General features: G+C 41.0%; 1 protein-coding gene across 1 annotated transcript; it reads right to left on the reverse strand.

Moving 5' to 3' along the window:
- Window positions 1–5,471: 5,471 nt before the first annotated feature.
- Window positions 5,472–16,066, reverse strand: LOC137658304 (NADH-cytochrome b5 reductase-like). Its single transcript, XM_068392976.1, has 2 exons — window positions 15,927–16,066; window positions 5,472–6,599 (listed from the first exon to the last, which is right to left on the reverse strand). Exon 2 carries the CDS (start codon window positions 6,592–6,594, stop codon window positions 5,692–5,694), a length of 903 nt encoding a protein of 300 aa, XP_068249077.1. The 5' UTR covers window positions 6,595–6,599; window positions 15,927–16,066; the 3' UTR covers window positions 5,472–5,691.
- Between the last annotated feature and the right edge of the window lie 2,862 nt (window positions 16,067–18,928).

An 18,928-nucleotide genomic window follows, 5' to 3' on the forward strand; every position in this document is an offset into this window, starting at 1 on the left:
GGCTCTCAGCAAAAAGCACCCGTCCTTTATTGCTGACCCTAAACGTGCCTTCCCCTTTATAGACAAAGGGTTTAAGGCAGCCTTAAAGGCAGTTGAAGCAGGGAAACCTTGCCCTACACTGGAGGAGTGTAGACCCTTTTCCCTTGCTTTTGCATCAGATGATAAAGACTGGAAGGATGTTCATAACACCTTCACAGTTGGGAAGCTGGAGGCAGATATTGCTGGACGACAGTTCAGCGAAAACCTCCCGAAGCTGTCAGTGTCTCTCCTGCGCAGGGAACAAGAGACTAAAGAATGTCTTGCTGCTTCCATGTCTCTGCAGACTGGCTTAGACACTATGGCAAGCATCCCGGACAACCCAGATATGTACATGGTCTTCACCAAATCTCATTTGGCGACAGTCACCTAGGACTTGTAGAGAGTTCGTGTTCGCCTCGGCTGCGGTGAGACATGAACCAAAGAAGCTCATAGCCTCCAATATCTGGGGAAAAGACCTCTTCCCAAGCGAAGTGGTCAAAGAGGTCGTGGACAAAGCCGCTATAGAGAACAGGAATCTCCTCTCCAAGTGGGGCTTGTCCTCAAAAAGAAAATCTTCCGCTGACGAGGGTCCCCAGCTGAAGAATAAATCAAAACGACCAAGAGTGCCCTCTTAGCCTAGAAAACAGCAATAGCTTCCCGTGGCCACGGTGCCCCAGACGGTGGCACATCCAACCACCACCTTCCAACTGGTGCCCCAAACGCTGGCGTCCCAATCGCCAGTGTTCACCCCAGTTTTTGAAAGCCAATCGACGACTTTTAGGCCAAAGTCTCGAGGTTCCTTTCGAGGGTCCTCTAGACTCCCCTTCAGAGGTAGGGATAAGGTGGATGTGGCCAAGGAGGCAAGTCCTCCAACCAGCACTCCAAGTGAGATGCTACCGGTAGGAGGGAGACTTCTCCTCTTCCGGGATTGTTGGACCTTCGATCCCTGGGGCCACAGCCTAATCAAGAACGGACTAGGATGGAGTTGGAGTTCAACTCCACCAAACTTTCCTCAATTCTTCCAGCACTCAACCCCCATTCTGGAAGAATATGTTCAGGAACTCCTGAACAAAAGAGTTATACGGAAGGCAAAGTCCATCAGATTCCAAGGAAAGCTATTTTGTGTTCCGAAGAAGGATTCGGAAAAGCTCAGAGTCATTCTGGATTTATCACCACTCAACAAGTTCATAGTGAACCACAAATTCAGGATGCTGAAGCTTCAACACATAAGGACCCTTTTGCCCAAACGGGCATACACAGTCTCCACAGACATGACGGATGCGTACTGGCATGTTCCAATCAACCGTCAAGTTTCCCCCTACCTAGGGTTCAAACAACAGAAAAGAAAGTACGTTTTCAGAGCCATGCCCTTCGGTCTAAACATAGCCTCAGGGGTATTCACCAAGCTTGCGAATGCAGTCATTCATCAACTACGCCTAAAGGGGATCCAGGTAGTAGCCTACCTGGACGACTGGCTCGTGTGGGCAGCATCCGAGGAAGAGTGCAGGCAAGCCTCCAAGCAAGTGATCCAATTCCTGGAACACTTAGGACTCAAGATCAACTTGGAAAAGTCTCGTCTATCTCCAGCTCAAAAGTTCCAGTGGCTGGGCGTCCACTGGGACTTACAGTCACACTGCCTTTCTATTCCATCAAAGAAGAGGAAAGAGATAGCAGGATCTGTCAAGAGACTTCTTCAATCCGACAGGATATCAAGAAGGCAAAAGGAGAGAGTGTTGGGGTCCCTCCAGTTTGCCTCAGGGACAGATCCAATATTAAAAGCACAATTAAAAGATGCATCAGGAGTTTGGAGAAACTACGCATCAAATGCTCGAAGAGATCTACAAAGACCGATTCCAAATCGTCTGCGATCACTACTCAAACCATGGTCGGAAGCCAAGAACCTGAAGAGCAAGGCACCTCTGAAACCACCTCCACCGGCAGTCACCGTTCACACGGACGCCTCAAAAGAGGGGTGGGGAGGTCACTCTCATCATCGGAGAGTCCAGGGAACCTGGTCTCCCCTCTTCAAGACCTTCCACATCAATTTTCTGGAAGCCATGGCAGTTCTTCTCTCTCTGAAGAAACTGGAACTTTGCTGCTCAATCCACATCCGTCTGGTTCTAGACAGCGAAGTTGTAATGAGATGCCTAAATCGACAAGGCTCGAGATCGCCTCACATAAATCAAGTGATACTGGCCATCCTCCGTCTAGCGAAGAAGAAGAGATGGCACTTGTCAGCAGTCCACCTTCAAGGGTTCCGCAATGTGACAGCGGACGCTCTATCCAGGGTCAACCCGATAAGAGTCAGAATGGTCCCTAGATGCAAAATCATTCTCCTTCATATTACGCAAAGTCCCAGGACTGCAGATAGATCTCTTCGCAACGAGCGACAACAAGAAGCTACCCCCGGTATGTAGCCCCGTACGAGGATCCTCTAGCGGAAGCGACAGACGCAATGTCCATAGATTGGAACAGGTGGTCCAAGATCTACCTGTTCCCTCCAACCAACCTTCTGCTGAAAGTCCTTGACAAACTGAGATCCTTTCCAGGGATAGCAGCAATAGTGGCCCACAAGTGGCCCAACAGTGTCTGGTTCCCTTTGATAACGGAACTACGCCTGAAGCTGATCCCGTTGCCGGACCCAGTTCTGACTCAGCAAGTGCAGAAATTGACTGTCTCCGCTTCATCAGAGAAAACCCAGAACCTTCATCTCATGATTTTCTCGCCTTAGCGGTCAAGAAACGGTTCGGGATTTCTAGAGACAGTATTAACTTCTTAGAAGAATACAAGTCAAAGTCAACAAGAAGACAATATGAGTCTTCCTGGAAGAAATGGGTGGCCTTTGTCAAGGCGAAGAAACCTAAGGAGATTTCTACGGATTTCTACTTGTCCTTCTTCATCCATCTTCATGAACAAGGTTTAGCAGCCAACACGATTACTACATGTAAATCTGCCCTAGCCAGACCAATACTATATGCCTTCCAGGTAGACTTTTCTAATGAAATCTTCAACAAGATTCCTAAAGCCTGCGCTAAACTTCGGCCCGCTCCTCCAAAGCCCATTTCATGGTCTTTGGATAAGGTTCTTCACTTAGCATCAACTCTGAACAATGAGGATTGCTCGCTGAAAGACTTGACTCAAAAGGTGATATTCTTATTTGCACTAGCCTCAGGAGCCAGAATTAGCGAAATAGTGGCCCTCTCGAGGGATGATGGCCACATTCAGTTCACAGACTCCGGAGAACTGAACCTCTTTCCGGACCCGACGTTTCTCGCCAAGAACGAGCTGCCCACTAAGAGATGGGGTCCCTGGAGAATCTGCCCTCTGAAGGAAGAAGCATCCCTCTGCCCAGTGGAATGCCTAAAAGTCTATCTTCGTAGAACTTCAGACTTTAAGGGAGGTCAGCTTTTCAGGGGAGAGACGTCTGGTTCAACATTATCCTTGAAACAGTTAAGGGCGAAAATCACCTATTTTATACGCAGAGCGGATCCAGACAGTACACCCGCAGGTCATGATCTGAGAAAAGTTGCCTCGTCTCTGAATTTCTTTCAGACGATGACGTTTGAAAGCCTTCGTGCTTATACTGGATGGAAGTCATCCAGTGTTTTCTTCAAACACTATGCCGCTTGATTACTGCGAAGAACAGTGCACTAATTGGGACTTTTAGTGAAGGGTGTACATGATAGACTCTTAAGACATATCATGTTGAGTTTTGTTTAGTGACAACACTATACTGTAGACTGTTCTCTCTACACAGGTGACATTAAGCATAATAGACTGACACAAGTGCCAGGCATACTTATATGCACAGTGTTCCTAGTATCAACAGAATACATAGTGAAATTTTATATTTCCCTTGGAGTGGCTAATGTTTTCCTTTTCAGGTGAAACTTATTTTAATTCTGTTATTACTATTTATGCTTTTATGCAGAATTGTTCTGCATAAGATGTAATTGAATACAACCATGATTTCTATTTTTGTAATAAACAATAGAAGGAATCTTTGCGTCTCTTTCGCCTCAAACATTCTAGATTAAGAATAGAGTCAGAGCATCCTTAATTCTTTTAATATTTAAGAAAATATTGGGGAACTAAGATTAAGACTGTTCCAAGCAAACAGGTAAGAACTGATTGTACTATACTGTTTATTTTACTGAACTAAGGTTTCCTACATGTATATAAACCTGTGTCTCTTTTCAGCCAGACTTGGGAGGTATCAATAGCCTATACAGAGATATACCATATAAGTACAAACTATACTTTATGTATATGATGACACTAATATACAAACTGTTCACTAGATTGTTCCTTGAACTCACAATCCTCGGGTTTTTTCCTAGAGTCTACCCAGACTCTTACCTGTAGGGGGCAGGAAGAGCTGACATAGTTTATAATCAGTTAATTGATGTATAATGGTAACATCAAGTGTCTCTAGATCTAGAAGATCAAATAGGAAATATTTATCACGAGATAACGGCACTATTGAAAATCCACAGATACATTAATGCTCTGGTAAACTTCCATCAGGACGACATGGTCTGAGCCCAAAAAACGGATTTTGAAGCGAAGCGAAAAATCTATTTTCGGGTGAGGTAGCCATGTCGTCCTGATGGACCCACCCTCTTTTTGACAAAAGGATAATGAATCCCTCCCTATGGTACTGTATCTGGAACACCTACAAAGCTACAAAGAATGGCTTGGTGGCGCCTCGCGGTGGCGATTCGGTGCACTATTTACAGTACAGTAGTAGTGTTGAGAGCGTTGCCTCTTTAACGACTCCTATATTCTTGCCACTTTTTCTCCTCGAAGTCGAAACTCTATTAGGGGTGTAGATAGCTATGAGATGTGTCAAGAATACGTCCTCTGATTACGCGATATCCAATTTTAAGGGATATTCACTCCAGGAGTTAGAATTCTGGATACCTTTGGTAAATTCTCTGGGATATATCACTGTAGTCAAATATAACCTAGGAAGCTACTAATGAAGGAACTTCCATCAGGACGACAAGACTACCTCACCCAAAAATAGATTTTTCGCTTCGCTTCAAAATCCGTTTAGTGTGCATCTCACAGTTACCAAAGCCTACCAAATTTAAGATAATATTGTACAGTAATTTGACATTATTGAAAAGGTAGTGAGGGAACTCATTTCAAATCCAACCCTGTAAATGGAAAAGCTGACGCAAAGGTTTTAGGAAGATGAGAATAATAATTACAGTACTTAATACAATGCATGCACTGTACACTACCTTATTGAAATCTGACTATGAATTGGTAAGCACTACTTTGCTGCTTTCCTGCAGATCACAACTTTATTTTTCCATAAGAGAGAATAACTCTGATAAACTCAAAATACTTGAATCAAACAAGCACTTATCCAAAATTTACAATCAACATCAAAAGACACCTGCCATTTGTAATTGTGCTAAGGTAAAAAAGAAAAATACTTGAGCCACTTTTCATTAAATCTTTACAAAACTAAAATACATTTGATATTGCCACTTATTATATATGGTGCTTATCCAATTATATACAGAAGACGGATCACAATCTTAAAAATGAAAATTCTGTATTTTACTTCAAAAGTTTTATATTATATTATTAGCAGCACATCTTTAACACACAACAGTACAGTATACAGTACACAACTATTTAGCAGAAATCCTAATTCTGTTAAAATTTAAAGATATTTTCCTCTGGAACATCAGCATTTAAAGATGCATTAATCATATCTTTATCAAAAGACTTTGTTCCACATATAAGAACTAGGGTGGCTGTAACTAGACCCTTTTTCAATTCCTGACAGACATCAGTTTTGGAAAGTTTATTACCTATGATGTTTTCATTATATTTTTTCTGAGTTAAATTATCTTCTTGACTTAAATAATGCCTAACATTGACATTCCAGTACTGACAGAGGGACAATAACTCATTCCTTAGCAGTATTTCTGAAAAGCACTTGGAACCATAAAGCAACGTGATGAATGTTTCGTCCTCCTCGTTTTCTGCGATCCCTCTCAGGACTTGATACAACGGTGCAATGCCAGTGCCAGCAGCTAGCATAATCACATGTTTATAACTATTAGCCGTATAAGAGAAGCTGCCAAAAGGGCCTCTCAAGGGTACCATATCCCCTACTTTCCAGTCTTTAATTATCTGTGTAATCTTCCCTTTTGGATAAATTTTTATGATGATTTCAAATGACCCTTTTTGCCTAATATCTGACACAGGAGTGTACTGCCTTGATATTGTCCTATCTTCTTTTGTTTGCTTTATCATAACATGCTGTCCTATATCCAGCCCTAAACACTCATTTTCCTTTAACTTAAAAACATACTTAAAACAGGTAGGTGTTACAGTTTCAATTTTAATAATACTAAATTCAGTCCATCTATCAGGATAGATTGACTTTTCCTTCAGTTCATCAGAAATTCCACAATTTTGCAGACTCTCACAAAGTTTTTTCCATCGCTTCATATCCTGTTCGTATATATCATGCACACAAGGACAGCAGCCTGTACCACAACAGTCGCTGGGAAGTGGGGCTACTGGCTTTGGAGGCAACGAGTCATTCATTGTGACTGAAACAAGAAAAATTATTTCAGCATGATAGTGCTTAAATCAATTACTTATTAACTAGATTACAAATTAAGTCTATATTAGAGCAAATTGGACGCCAACAACACAGTTTAGCAGCAGTAACTAAAAAAGTACTGTAGTTTAAGCTAAACTAAATATCTCAAAAAAATTCTTTAACTATTATGCGTTTTTCCTAATTATGCAAACTGCGAGTCCTTTAATATGAGTATGATTTCAGTACAGCTGGAACTCTGCTGTTAGAAATTATGAAGTGAGTGGCCACTTGACCTTTACCTAGGACTTTAAGGTGAATGAAACGGTATTAAAACTTCAAGGGACTCAGGTTTGCACTTAGGAAAAATAAAAAACTGCACTTAATAAATTTGAGAGTTGTTCTTACATGTATAAAAACACTCATAATTTAATCGGAAACTTATCCTAAAAACGGAGGAAAACCCTAAAATCAAGCGGACCGGTATAAAATCGTGGGATGTCCGAACACTTTGATCTAGGGAGGTTCATAAGTGTTGGCTCCTGACACTTACTATAGCCTGATAAGAGATTATCAGGTAATAGACTAGGATTCTATCTAGCAAATGATTGTCATGATGGACCTCTATTCTAAAAGATATTATGTCTGAAAAGTTAGGTCAATTTAAAGTAATGGAGCTGTCCACATTTGTCCATCCTCCCCTTCATAAGGTGAATGGGGGGAAGATACTTATATACTTAACAGAAAACCTGCTTGGTACTGACCCTCACCCTCCAGCAATGTCCGATCCAGTGAATGTCAAGACTGCTGCACCCTATGAGAGGGAAAAGAAAAGAGGGAAAATGCAGGATATTCTTACCTCTCATCCTAAATTATGTAGTGACCTATATCTTAGACAAAATGCTTCTTGGAGGTGCTATATTTAGTACACAACTTCATGAGAAGCTACCAAAGATTAGTGAAAATGTTTTCAAAGGCTTGTGTAATGTTTTTTGATATATCCCCAGTGAAAATATATTTAGACTTATGAGTTTACTCCAGCATAGTGGGCTGTGAGGGTTGTTTGATGTTCACCCAGTGAGAATGTATTATACTTCCGCAGATAGTGGACTGTGAAGGTTGCCTGATGTTTTCCCAGTGAAAACGTATTCAAGGAAATGTGAGTGTATTCCCACGGATAGTGGGATGTGAAGCTTGTTTGAAGGTTTCCCAGTTGGAACATGTTCAAGGACTTGTGAGTATACTCCAATGGATAGTGGGCTGGTAAGGTTGTTTAATGTTCCCACAATAATAATTATTCAAGGAGTTTTGGGCAAACTCTCATGGATTGTGGGCTGTGAGGAGGTTGTTTGGCGTTTCCCCAGTGAAAATGCATTCAAGGACTTATGGGTATACTCCCAGGGATTGTAGTCTGTGAAAGTTTTGAAATTTCCCTGGTTAGAACGTATTCAAAGACTTGTGGGTATACTCCCACAGATAGTGGGCTGCAAGGTTGTTTGATGTTAACCTGGTCAGAATGTATTCAAGGACTTGTGGGTATACTTCTGTGGAATGTGTGCTGTGGGGGTTGTTTAATGATTCCCATGAGAAGAAGCATTCCAGGACTTGTGGGTTTACTCACGCAGATTGTGGGCTGTGGAGGTTGTTTGATGCTTCCCCAGTGAAAAAGCATTCAAAGACTTGTAGGTATACGCCAATGAATTGTAGACTATGAGGTTGTGTGATATTTACCCAGTGAAAATGTATTCAAGGACTTTTGGATAAAGTCTCATGGATTGTGTGCTGTGAGGAAGTTGAGTGATTTTTCCATAGTGAGAATGCATTCAAGGACTCCTCGGTACACTCCCATGGATAGTGGACTGGTAGGTGGTTTGATATTTCAGATAAGAGAATGTATACAAGGACTTTTGGGTAAAGTCTCATCGATTGTGGGCTATGAGGTGGTGGTTTGGGGTTTCCTCATTGAGAATGCATTCAAGGACTTATGGGTATACTCCTATGGATGGTGGGCTGTGAAGGTTGTTTGAAGTTTCCCTGGTTAGAGCATATTCAAGGACTTGCGAGTATAATCTCCAGGTTTATGGGCTGTGAAGGTTATTTCATGTTTTCCAAGTGGGAACAGTTTTATGAACTTGTGGGTATAAATCACACGGATTGTGGGCTGTGAAGGTTGTTTGATGTTTCCCCCAGTGAGAACTTATTCAAAAACTTGTGGGTATACTCCCTTGGGTAGTGGGCTGGGAAAGTTGTTTAATGTTACCCCAGTTAGAATGCATTCAAGGACTTATGGGTATACTCCCATGGATAGTGGGCTGTGAAGGTTGTTTGATATTTCCCCAATAAGAGAGCATTCAAGGACTTGTGGGTGTACTCCCGCATATTGTTGGCTGTGATGGTTGTTTGAGGTTTTCCCAGTGAAAACGCATTCAGTGAATTGTGGGTAAACTCCCACAGATTGTGGGCTGCAAAAGTTATTCGATGTTTCCCCAATAAGAATGTATTCAAGGACTTGTAGGTATACTCAAATGGATTATGGTCTTTGAGGCTGTTTGATGCTTTCCCAGTGAGAACACATTCAAGGACTTGTGGGTATACTCCAGCAGATTGTGGGTTGAGAAGGTTGTTTGATGTTTCCCTAGCGAAAACACACTCAAGGACTTGTGGGTATACTCTCATTGATAGTGAGCTATGAAGATTGATTGATGTTTACCCAGTGAGAAACCATTAAAGGACTTATGGGGATTCTCCAGTGGATTGTGGGCTATGAAGATTGTTTGATGTTTCCCCAGTGTAAATGCATTCAAGGACTTGTGGGTATACTCCCGTGGATTGTGGGCTGTGAGGTTGTTTGACATTTCCCCAGTGAGAACGTAATTAAGGACTTGTGGGTAAACACTCATGGATATTGGGCTGTGAAGGTTGTTTTGAAGAGTTCGCCGTAAAAACGCATTCAACGACTTGGGGGTATACTCGCATGGATAGTGGGCTGTAATGTGTTTGATGTTTCCCTAGCAAGAATACATTCAAGGACTTGAGGGTATACTCCCGCAGATTTCAGGCTGAGAAAGTTGTTTGAAGTTTCCTCAGTGAAAACGTTATTAAGAACTGGTTAAACTCTTATGCATAGGGGGCTATGAAGGTTGTTTGACATTTCCCCAGTGAGTAAGTAATCAAGGACTTGTCGTTAAACACTTATGCATAGTGGGATGTTAAGGTTGTTTGAAGTTTCCCCAGTTAGAATGTAATCATGGACTTGTGAGTAACTCTCAGGGATAGTGGGCTGTGAAGGTTGTTTGATGTTTTCTAAGTGAGAACTTATTTATAGACGTTGGCATAATCCCACATCTAGTGGGTTGTGAAGGTTGTCTGATGTTTACCTACTGAGAACATATTCATGGACTTGTGGGTATACTACTGAGCATAGTGGGTTGTGAAGGTTGTTCGACATTTCTCCAGTGAGAACGTAATCAAGGACTTGTGGGTAAACACTCATGGATAGTGGGCTATAATGTATTTGATTTTCCCCAATGAGAATGCATTCAAGGCCTTGTGGGTATACTCCTAGGTATAGTAGGCTGTGAAGGTTGTTTGATGTTCCTCTAGCGAGAATACATTCTAGGACTTGTGGGTATTCTCCCGCAGATTGTGGACTGAGAAAGTTGTTTTAAGTTTCCCCAGTGAAAACGTTATTAAGAACTTCTGGTTAAACTCTTATGCATAAGGGGCTATGAAGGTTGTTTGATGTTTCCCCAGTGAAAATGTAATAAAGGATTTGTGGGTAACAATCAGGAATAGTGGGCTGTGAAGATTGTTTGATGTTTCCTAAGACGTATTCATGAACTTGTTGGCATAATCCACATAATCCCACATCTAGTAGGTTGTGAAGGTTGTTTGATGTTTACCCAGTGAGAACATATTCATGGACTTGTGGGTATACTACTACGTATTGTGGGCTGTGAAGGTTGTTTGAAGTTTCCCCAGTTAGAAAGTATTCAAGGACTTATTGGGATACTGCAACGGGTAGTGGGCTGTAAAGGTTCTTTGACGTTTCTCCCACTGAGAACATATTCAAGGACTTATGGGTATACTCCTATGGGTAGTGGGCTGTGAAGGTTGTTAGCAGTTTCCCCAGTAAGAATGTATTGTAGAACTTGATGGTAAACTCTCATGGATAGTGGGCTGTGAGGTTATTTGATGTTTCCTCAGTGAAACTGCATTCAAGGAATTGTGGGTGTACTCGCGCAGATTGTGGGCTGTGAAGGTTGTTTGATGTTCCCCCAGTGAAAAAGTATTCATGGACTTGTCAGTATACTCAAGTGGATAGTGGACTTGTGTGAGAACTAAAACAAGCACTTTTAAGTATGCACCCATGGATTGTAGGCAGTGAAGGTTGTTTGATCTTTCCCCAGTGAGATCATAATCAATGACTTGTGGGCAAACTCTCAAGAATAGTGGGCTGTGAAGGTTGTTTGATGTTTCCCAATGAGAGCGTAATTATTGACTTTATGGTAAAATCCCACATTAGTAGCTTGCTAAGGTTATTTGAAGTTTCCCTTGTGAGGATGTATTCCAAGGACTTGGTCTACTCCCACAGACAGTCGGCTGTAATGTTTGCTTTCTTCTGTAAGAACTTTTTCATAGACTTTTTGGTATAATCACACGTCCAGTGGGTTGCCAAGGTTGTTTGATATTTCCCAAGTGAGAATGTATTCAAGGATTTTGTTGGTATACACCCAAAGATTGCGGGCTGTGATGTTTGATGTTTCCCAGTGAGAACTTATTCATGTAAACTCTTATGGATAGTGGGATGTGAAAGTTGTTTAATGTTTCCCCAGTTTGAACCCATTCGAGGACCTGTGGTTTACTCCCCTGGATACAGGGTTGTGAAGATTGTTTAATGTTTCCCCAGTGCGAACACATTCGAGGACTTGTGGGTATACTCCCAGGGATAGGGGGCTATGAAAGTTGTTTGATGTTTCCCAGTGAGAACGTAATTACAGTGAACCCTCGTTTATCGCGGTAGATAGGTTCCAGACCCGGCCGCGATAGGTGAAAATCCGCGAAGTAGTGACACCATATTTACCTATTTATTCAACATGTATATTCAGACTTTTAAAACCTTCCCTTGTACGTAGTACTGTTAACAAACTACCCTTTAATGTACAGAACACTTAATGCATGTACTACAGTACCCTAAACTAAAACAGGCACAAATATTAAAGGCGATTTTATATCATGCGTTTCCTAAACATGCTAAAAAGCACGATAAAAAATGGCAACCAATGTTTTGTTTACGTTTATCTCTGATCATAATGAAGAAACAAACTGGAGGTAGAGCTTTGCTTATTACCTAGACATATTTCCCCATACTTTTCCCTTAGAACTACATCACATCTTCCTACTTTAGATATATATATATATATATATATATATATATATATATATATATATATATATATATATATATATATATATATATATATATATATATATATATGTGTATACACATATACATACCTACATATATACATACATACATATATACATAAATACATGCATACATATATATATATATATATATATATATATATATATATATATATATATATATTACTGTATATATATGGGTTATGGAAAAAATCCGCGAAGTGGTGAATCCGCGATGGTCGAACCGCGAAGTAGCGAGGGTTCACTGTATAGACTTATTGGCATAATCCTACGTCTAGTGGGTTGTGAAGGTTGTTTGATGTTTACCCAGAGCGAACGCATTCGAGGACTTGTGGATAAACTCTCTTGGATAGTGGGCTGTAAAGTTTGTTTGATGTTTCTTGGTGAGAACGTATTCATGGACTTTTTCGTATACAGTAGTTACACTTCTACGCAAAGGTTGTTTACTATTTCCCCAGTGCGAACGCATTCGAGGACTAGTGGGTATACTCCCAAGGATAGTGGGCCGTGAAGGTTGTATGATGTTTCCCCAGTGAGAATGCATTTAAGGACTTTTGGGTAAACTCATGGATAGTGGGCTGTGAAAGTCGTTTGACGTTTCCCCAGTGCGAACACATTCGAGGACTTGTGGGTATACTCCCATGGATAGTGGGCTGTGAAGGTTGGTTGTTGTTTTCCCAGTAAGAAAGTATTGTAAAACTTGAGGGTAAACTCTCATGGATAGTGGGCTATAAGGTTATTTGACATTCTTCAGTGAGAATGTATTCAAGGACTCGTGGGTATACTCTCATGGATAGTGGGCTGTGAGGTTATTTGACGTTTCTTAAATGAGAATATATTCAAGGACTTGTGCTTATACTGTGAGGTTATTTGATGTTTCTTCAGTGAGAATGTATTCAAGCACTTGTGAGTATACTCTCATGGATAGTTGGATGCGAGGTGTTAGATGTTTCGGTAGTTAGAACGTATTAAAGTACTTGTGAGTACTCTCTCATGAATAGTTTGCTATGAAGGTTGTTTGATGTTTTCCCAGTGAGAATGTATTCAAGGACTTGTGGGTATACTCCCACGAATAGTGGACTGTTAAGGTTGTTTGGTGTTTTCCCAGTGAGAATGTATTTATGGATTTGCGGGTATACTCCCGCGGATAGTGGGCTGTGAAGGTTGTTTTATGTTTGCAGACTCCAGCCATCAACATTTGACTCGCTGACCAGTTCTTATAAGGCCAGTGTAAAACCATTCCCTCTGACTTCGAGAACGCGATCTCTCCTAATAGTTTCTCGACGCCACAAGGATATGGTATACTGTACTTTTGAGAGATCAATTCTAGTCTTCTATTCTAAAGATATTGTAAATTTGGTCTGATTGGATGTGTCCATTTCAGGTAGTGATATGGTGCCCTTACAAGACGAAAGAAACTTCTCTGGATTAACGGGTCGCATCTTTAAGGGAGGAAGTGGAAAAATATTAGAACTGGGGATCTTTAATGGAGGGGTTCTGCGTTTCCACAACAAATGAGGGAACGAAGAAAAAGGAAACCCTTTTCCATCTCTGTATGACTTGTAGCATAAGATATGACTTATGGCATAAGAAATTCCGTAAAGTTTGTTTACATGCTTTGTAGAGGCTTGAAGCAAGGATGAATATGGTCTCAAGTCAGATCTCTACAGTATCTGATGCTTGCCCTAAAGATTTGTAGAGGACTTGCCAGGTTACCGGAGAACTCTGGTGGCATCCCACAAGAGACTACTAACACCCTTTAGTCTATAGAACTGACTCAAGGCCAAGAAATTATATTTTACCACCGAGATTGAGAGGAGCTTCTCCTGATGCAAGTGGACAAGAAAATTTGCTTTTAGCTGCAAAGACTGACTAGAGAAGTACCCTTTTCTATGACACCAATTGCAGATGGGTAACTTTACCTGGTAAACATCATCAGAGGATCTAAGCAGATATCCAGTCATCTCCTATATAGTACCTTACAAAAGCCTTTTGTTCGGAGGAGATGCTGGATAGTTTCCACTAGTGAAGTGACAGGGAAGTCATTGCACTGTAGTACCTCTGAAGGTGGCGCTACCAAAGTAGGTTGGGCTATGGGTAGTTTTCTTGGTATCTCTACTAGGAGCATCAGCAGATCTGAGAGCCATATGCCCTGCACCCATTTGAGAACCACCAAGGTTACTCTTAGATTCAGGGTATTCAGCACACTGCACATTAACCTTCAAATCAAGCAGTACTGCAGAAAAGCATAGACATCGGTGTTGTCCCACCTAGAGATTTTGCTGGATCTAGAACAGTTGAACACGAAACCAGAAGTTTCTTGTAGATGCAAGTGGCGACCAGATCGATTAAAGGGGAATCCCACAAAGTCAAAGGTCTCTTCGCCACTAGAGGGTGATGGGACCTCTCTCCCATCGGCCTCAGGTGACTGATCTTGTCGGCAATTACATTCCTTTTGCCAGGAATGAACCTTGCCCTAAGTCCACCACATTATCTAGTACCCAAGAGGGTGCCTGGTTTGCTAATGCGCAGAAATGCTGTGAAAAAAACCTCTTTGTTTGATGATGTATGCTACTACAGTAGCTTTGTCACTCATCTACGCAACCAATTAGACTATCAGACACTGTTGGAATGACTAAAGAGACAAAGGTTATGGCTTCCTTTTCGACAAGTTGATGTGTAAGTGTTTCTCTTCATCGGACCCACACCCCCAGGTGGTCTGGTTCCTGAGACTTAAACCCCATCCCTCCTTTGATGCTTCTGTAAAGGGAAGCATTTCCAAGGACACACTAATCCCCAAAACATCAAGATTACTGTATAACAGAAGAATACAAATCACTATGTTCATAAAAACTATTGTCAACTTTCTCTTTACAGGGTCAGAAATGAAATAAGCTCTCAACACACTTCCTATTCTGCGTGATCTTTATCAGATCGAGGTCTTCCTCTATTCCCCTCATCAAAAATTTTGTTGCTCTTCTAACAGGTTTCCCTCCTCATCCATGTTTAATACTTTTCTGACTAACTACACCTCACCATTTCTTAATACAAGTCTAAACCATCTCTCATTTATTTTTCAGCTGCTGTACACCCATCTTCTAACTGTACTTCCTCAATGAGTTTTAACTTTCTATACTATAGTAATACCTTTCCAATTTCTCCTCCACATTCGTTGTCAGTGTTAAGACTTACTTGCATAAAATAACTCTCAAGATATTGCTTTTATATCACAGGCTTTGTAATTTCTACTCATGGTATTTTCATTCACCAGCAATCTTACTCTCCTTCCATTTTATCCAAATACAGTTTTCCTTCTCCTCAATACCCAAACAATCCCTATTTCACAGTCCAGTCTCTCTCCAAGGTAATAGAAATGTTGTAACCCTTTTTAAATCTACCCTTCTCTCAACATTGTTCTCCACTCTCATCTTCTAATACAATAAATTTCATCACTCAAGTATCTATATTTTCTGGTCCTGAAACACACCCAGAACAACTGGATATACCTTTCCTGGGTATACTTTCATTCTTTTCTCCATTATCCTCTTATACCTAGCCTTTCTAAAACCTCTTCCAATTTTAATGGTTAATTATTTATGCCATCTCCCATGGTTTTTTTTTTTTTTTTTTTTTTACATTTCCTCCATTGGTATAGAAAACAAAAAACAGTTCATGGCTAGTCCTTGATAAACACTATTAAATTATTATTCTGACAGACTAATAATTCTCGACTCAACATATTGTGCTACGGTAGAGAAACATCACAAACTCTAAGGAAAGACTGCAATCTAAGACCTAATTCAACCTCATAGTTTGTTTTATTTATTGAAACAAATTGCACAAATCAAAGTGGATGCGTTGTAAGTAAAAATTGATCAGCAATGCTTACCTTACTTTGGCGACTATGACTTCGAATAATGCAAAGTCCACACACAAGTCTGCCCAATTCCAGTTGAGGATATTACTTTCCACCCTTTTTCTTCAAGCATGTCAAGGACAAGGCGCGGGACAAGGGCAGTTTGGTAACTGGAACTGGGGAAAACATTGCATTGAATTACTAAAACTGATTAACACCAAGAAAAATATATTCAGTATAAGTATAACTATTGTCAATAGTACTGTAAAAGATAAGCACACTCTTCTAATTTAGATTTCCTGAGACACTGAAGAATATTTTGAAGTTTTCTGACAAGTGGTTGATGCAGAAAAAAACACCTTTGAATAGCAGAAGTCTACAGTAGTTACGTTCAGCAGTGGGTGGTGCTACACAGCTAAATTATAAAATCATTTAAGATGTCAATCTATGCAATAGTTAATGGCATAATTTTGATTGATTAAAGTTAAAAGAATTTTCAATGGTATCCAAATGCTAGCAAATACTGACAGTCAGGGGTTGTTAATTAATACAAAGTTAATGACCTGATATCACTATTGAATTATGTCTCTTGTCATTCTGGGGTTTGAGAGCTCATCTTTAATGTCTCACAGTTAAAAATATTTATGAAATTGCTGGTGTGGCACAACCTATCAGTAGTTACTTCCAATAAAGGACAAGTTCAAAGATTGCCTTCCTAACCAAGAATTTCATTTGGGATACTAAAGCATCTCTCATTTTGGAAGTGATGTTACAAATTTGTGATGGCTGATAATTGTAGAGAAAATGCTTGGAATACTGATTTGAGGGTTAAGGACAATCAGAACGTTCCTATGCAGACTAAGCAAGAATGAAGGCCCATGAGGAAAATCTCTGCACTCACGAAGAGAAGATCTCATAGCCTGTACAAGTTATGAGAATGACAAGTTGTTAAAGAACAGGAACGAGAGATTCAATCAAGTTGTCCCATCACATGGTGTCCTACAAGAGCATAAACGACCGATCCTATGGTGACTGGATACAGTGATGAAGCAAGTAGAGGCAGTTGGGATATGGAATGCTGGGATCGTGGAGACCATGTGCAATATGGTAATCATGTAGTGGAATCAGTCATCTAACGTAGTTACGATCGAGCAGCTTGTCGATCATACGTAGCGTATGATCGACAAGCTGCACCACATTCCTGCTGGGTTGTCAACTCTGGAATTCCAAAAAGGGAAGGGAAGGAGGGTAGTGCTTATCATCCTGCATGGGGTATTGCGCACGTTTGGTTTTGTACAATATCGAGCTGTGATGGGAGGTGTGGAAACTTCCTGTACGGCATTGGGAGGCGTGTAAACTCCTATATGCATACCGGAACTTATTCTCTTGGAAGGAAACCTTCCTATGATTGTTTCAAGTGGAAATGCTCTTGGTACATAATCATGGTTCAATTAACATTCTTTTAAGTCTTCTTGGTGTCACTGATGCATCCTGAAAAAATCCTGGCACAGGAGAAGGACAAAGGCAGCTGCCAACATCCAGATCAGCAATGCTAGGTCTCCCATGAAACCTAGCATTGGTACCAGGAGCATGAGCTCCTGTATTTCACACCAAAAAAAAAACTTCCTCTGTTCTAGCAGTGCTCCTCCCCGAACCATCACACAGTAGAGAAATTACTCTATGCCTCCTGAGTGACTGACCTGTCAAGCTACTCCTCTCCCACGAGAGATGATCACCATGCACTTGTCTTTTAAGGGGAAGAGGTCTCTCTTAAGCTCTCTGAAGGAGGAGGAGGGCAAGGGTGGTGGCCTTCATCCTGACCTACTCTGCGCATTCTTGTCCTTGTAGGGAACAGAGTACTGGTAGCTGGACCATGCCACAGCACCTGTACCTCATTCTCACCCACCTCCCCATATTGGGTTAGGAGGTGGTACAACACCATCAAACTCATGCATACATGAGGCGAGGTCAGACAAGTGTCTTGTAAAACTTTAAGTCATCACAGGTGATTTCTTCTTCTATTGGAGTAGCTAGTGTTATGTTCAAAGGACGAGCAGCTCATGAAAATATCTCTAGTGCATTCTCATACCAAACCGAGAACAGAAACGGGGCGAAACTCTGTAGAAAAGGACGGCAGCTTGAAGGTCAAACTCCTCTGAGGTTAAGGTGCTCTTAGCTCCCATGACCTGAGATGGTATAGAAAAACTCAGATGCTTCAGTTTCTGGTGGGCAAATGGGAGTGTGGCACAGAGTGTAGGCACATTTTGTGAAGTCCTGTTGGTGGTGAGGAGTCTTGCTAATGTAAGCTTGAAGTAATCTAGCATCTGGATGATCTTTAGAGTTTTCAGAGTGGTCCTGACACGAGTCCTTGGCAACTGTCAGAAAATGAATGGAAAAGAGGGCGGCGCCCTTTTATCCTGATCGAGGATATAAGAGTACTGGTATTAGGCGAGTAAACACCTGCATCATGTAATGCTTAGAGCTGGGTAAGATCTTGGTACATACTATATTCCTCTCCCGTAAGGATGGAGATCATCGGGGACACGTAACCAATTTGATTGGACATCTTCAAACGTCTTCTTCGGGTGAAGAGCAGTACTCGGTTGAGAGCACTGTATTCGGTACGAGACCACACAGGTTAAAAAATGGTGCATTCTGATATTCATTCCAGAAAGGGCAACTCTTAGTAAGCACCACTTCCCTCTCTCCTCAAAGGGGAAAAAATTTCCAAGATAGATTGATTGATTGGTTGAAAGTTTTCTGGCATCCTGACAGCTAAGATCATTGACGCCGATGGCATGTATTGTATATTAAAAATAAAAGAATTCAATTAAAAACATAAAAGTTAAGATGTCATTATAAAAGTTTAATAGTTTTCAGAAGACCTGCTTCTGAAATAAATCTAAAAATGACGCTCGCATAGTAGGACACATCATGTCCATGAACCTTGGCAAGGATGAACCTGCCATCCTCGATCCGAGCCTCAAACAGATATCTATTTCTTAAGTCATTATAATTAGGGCATTCGGTCAACA

The sequence above is a fragment of the Palaemon carinicauda genome, chromosome 19, assembly GCF_036898095.1.
Source record: "Palaemon carinicauda isolate YSFRI2023 chromosome 19, ASM3689809v2, whole genome shotgun sequence".
Classification (NCBI taxonomy): Eukaryota; Metazoa; Arthropoda; class Malacostraca; order Decapoda; family Palaemonidae; genus Palaemon; species Palaemon carinicauda.

Bases quoted from the DNA above. Each gene is read 5' to 3' on its own strand.
- LOC137658304 (XM_068392976.1), bottom strand. From the start codon at position 6,594: ATGAATGACTCGTTGCCTCCAAAGCCAGTAGCCCCACTTCCCAGCGAC.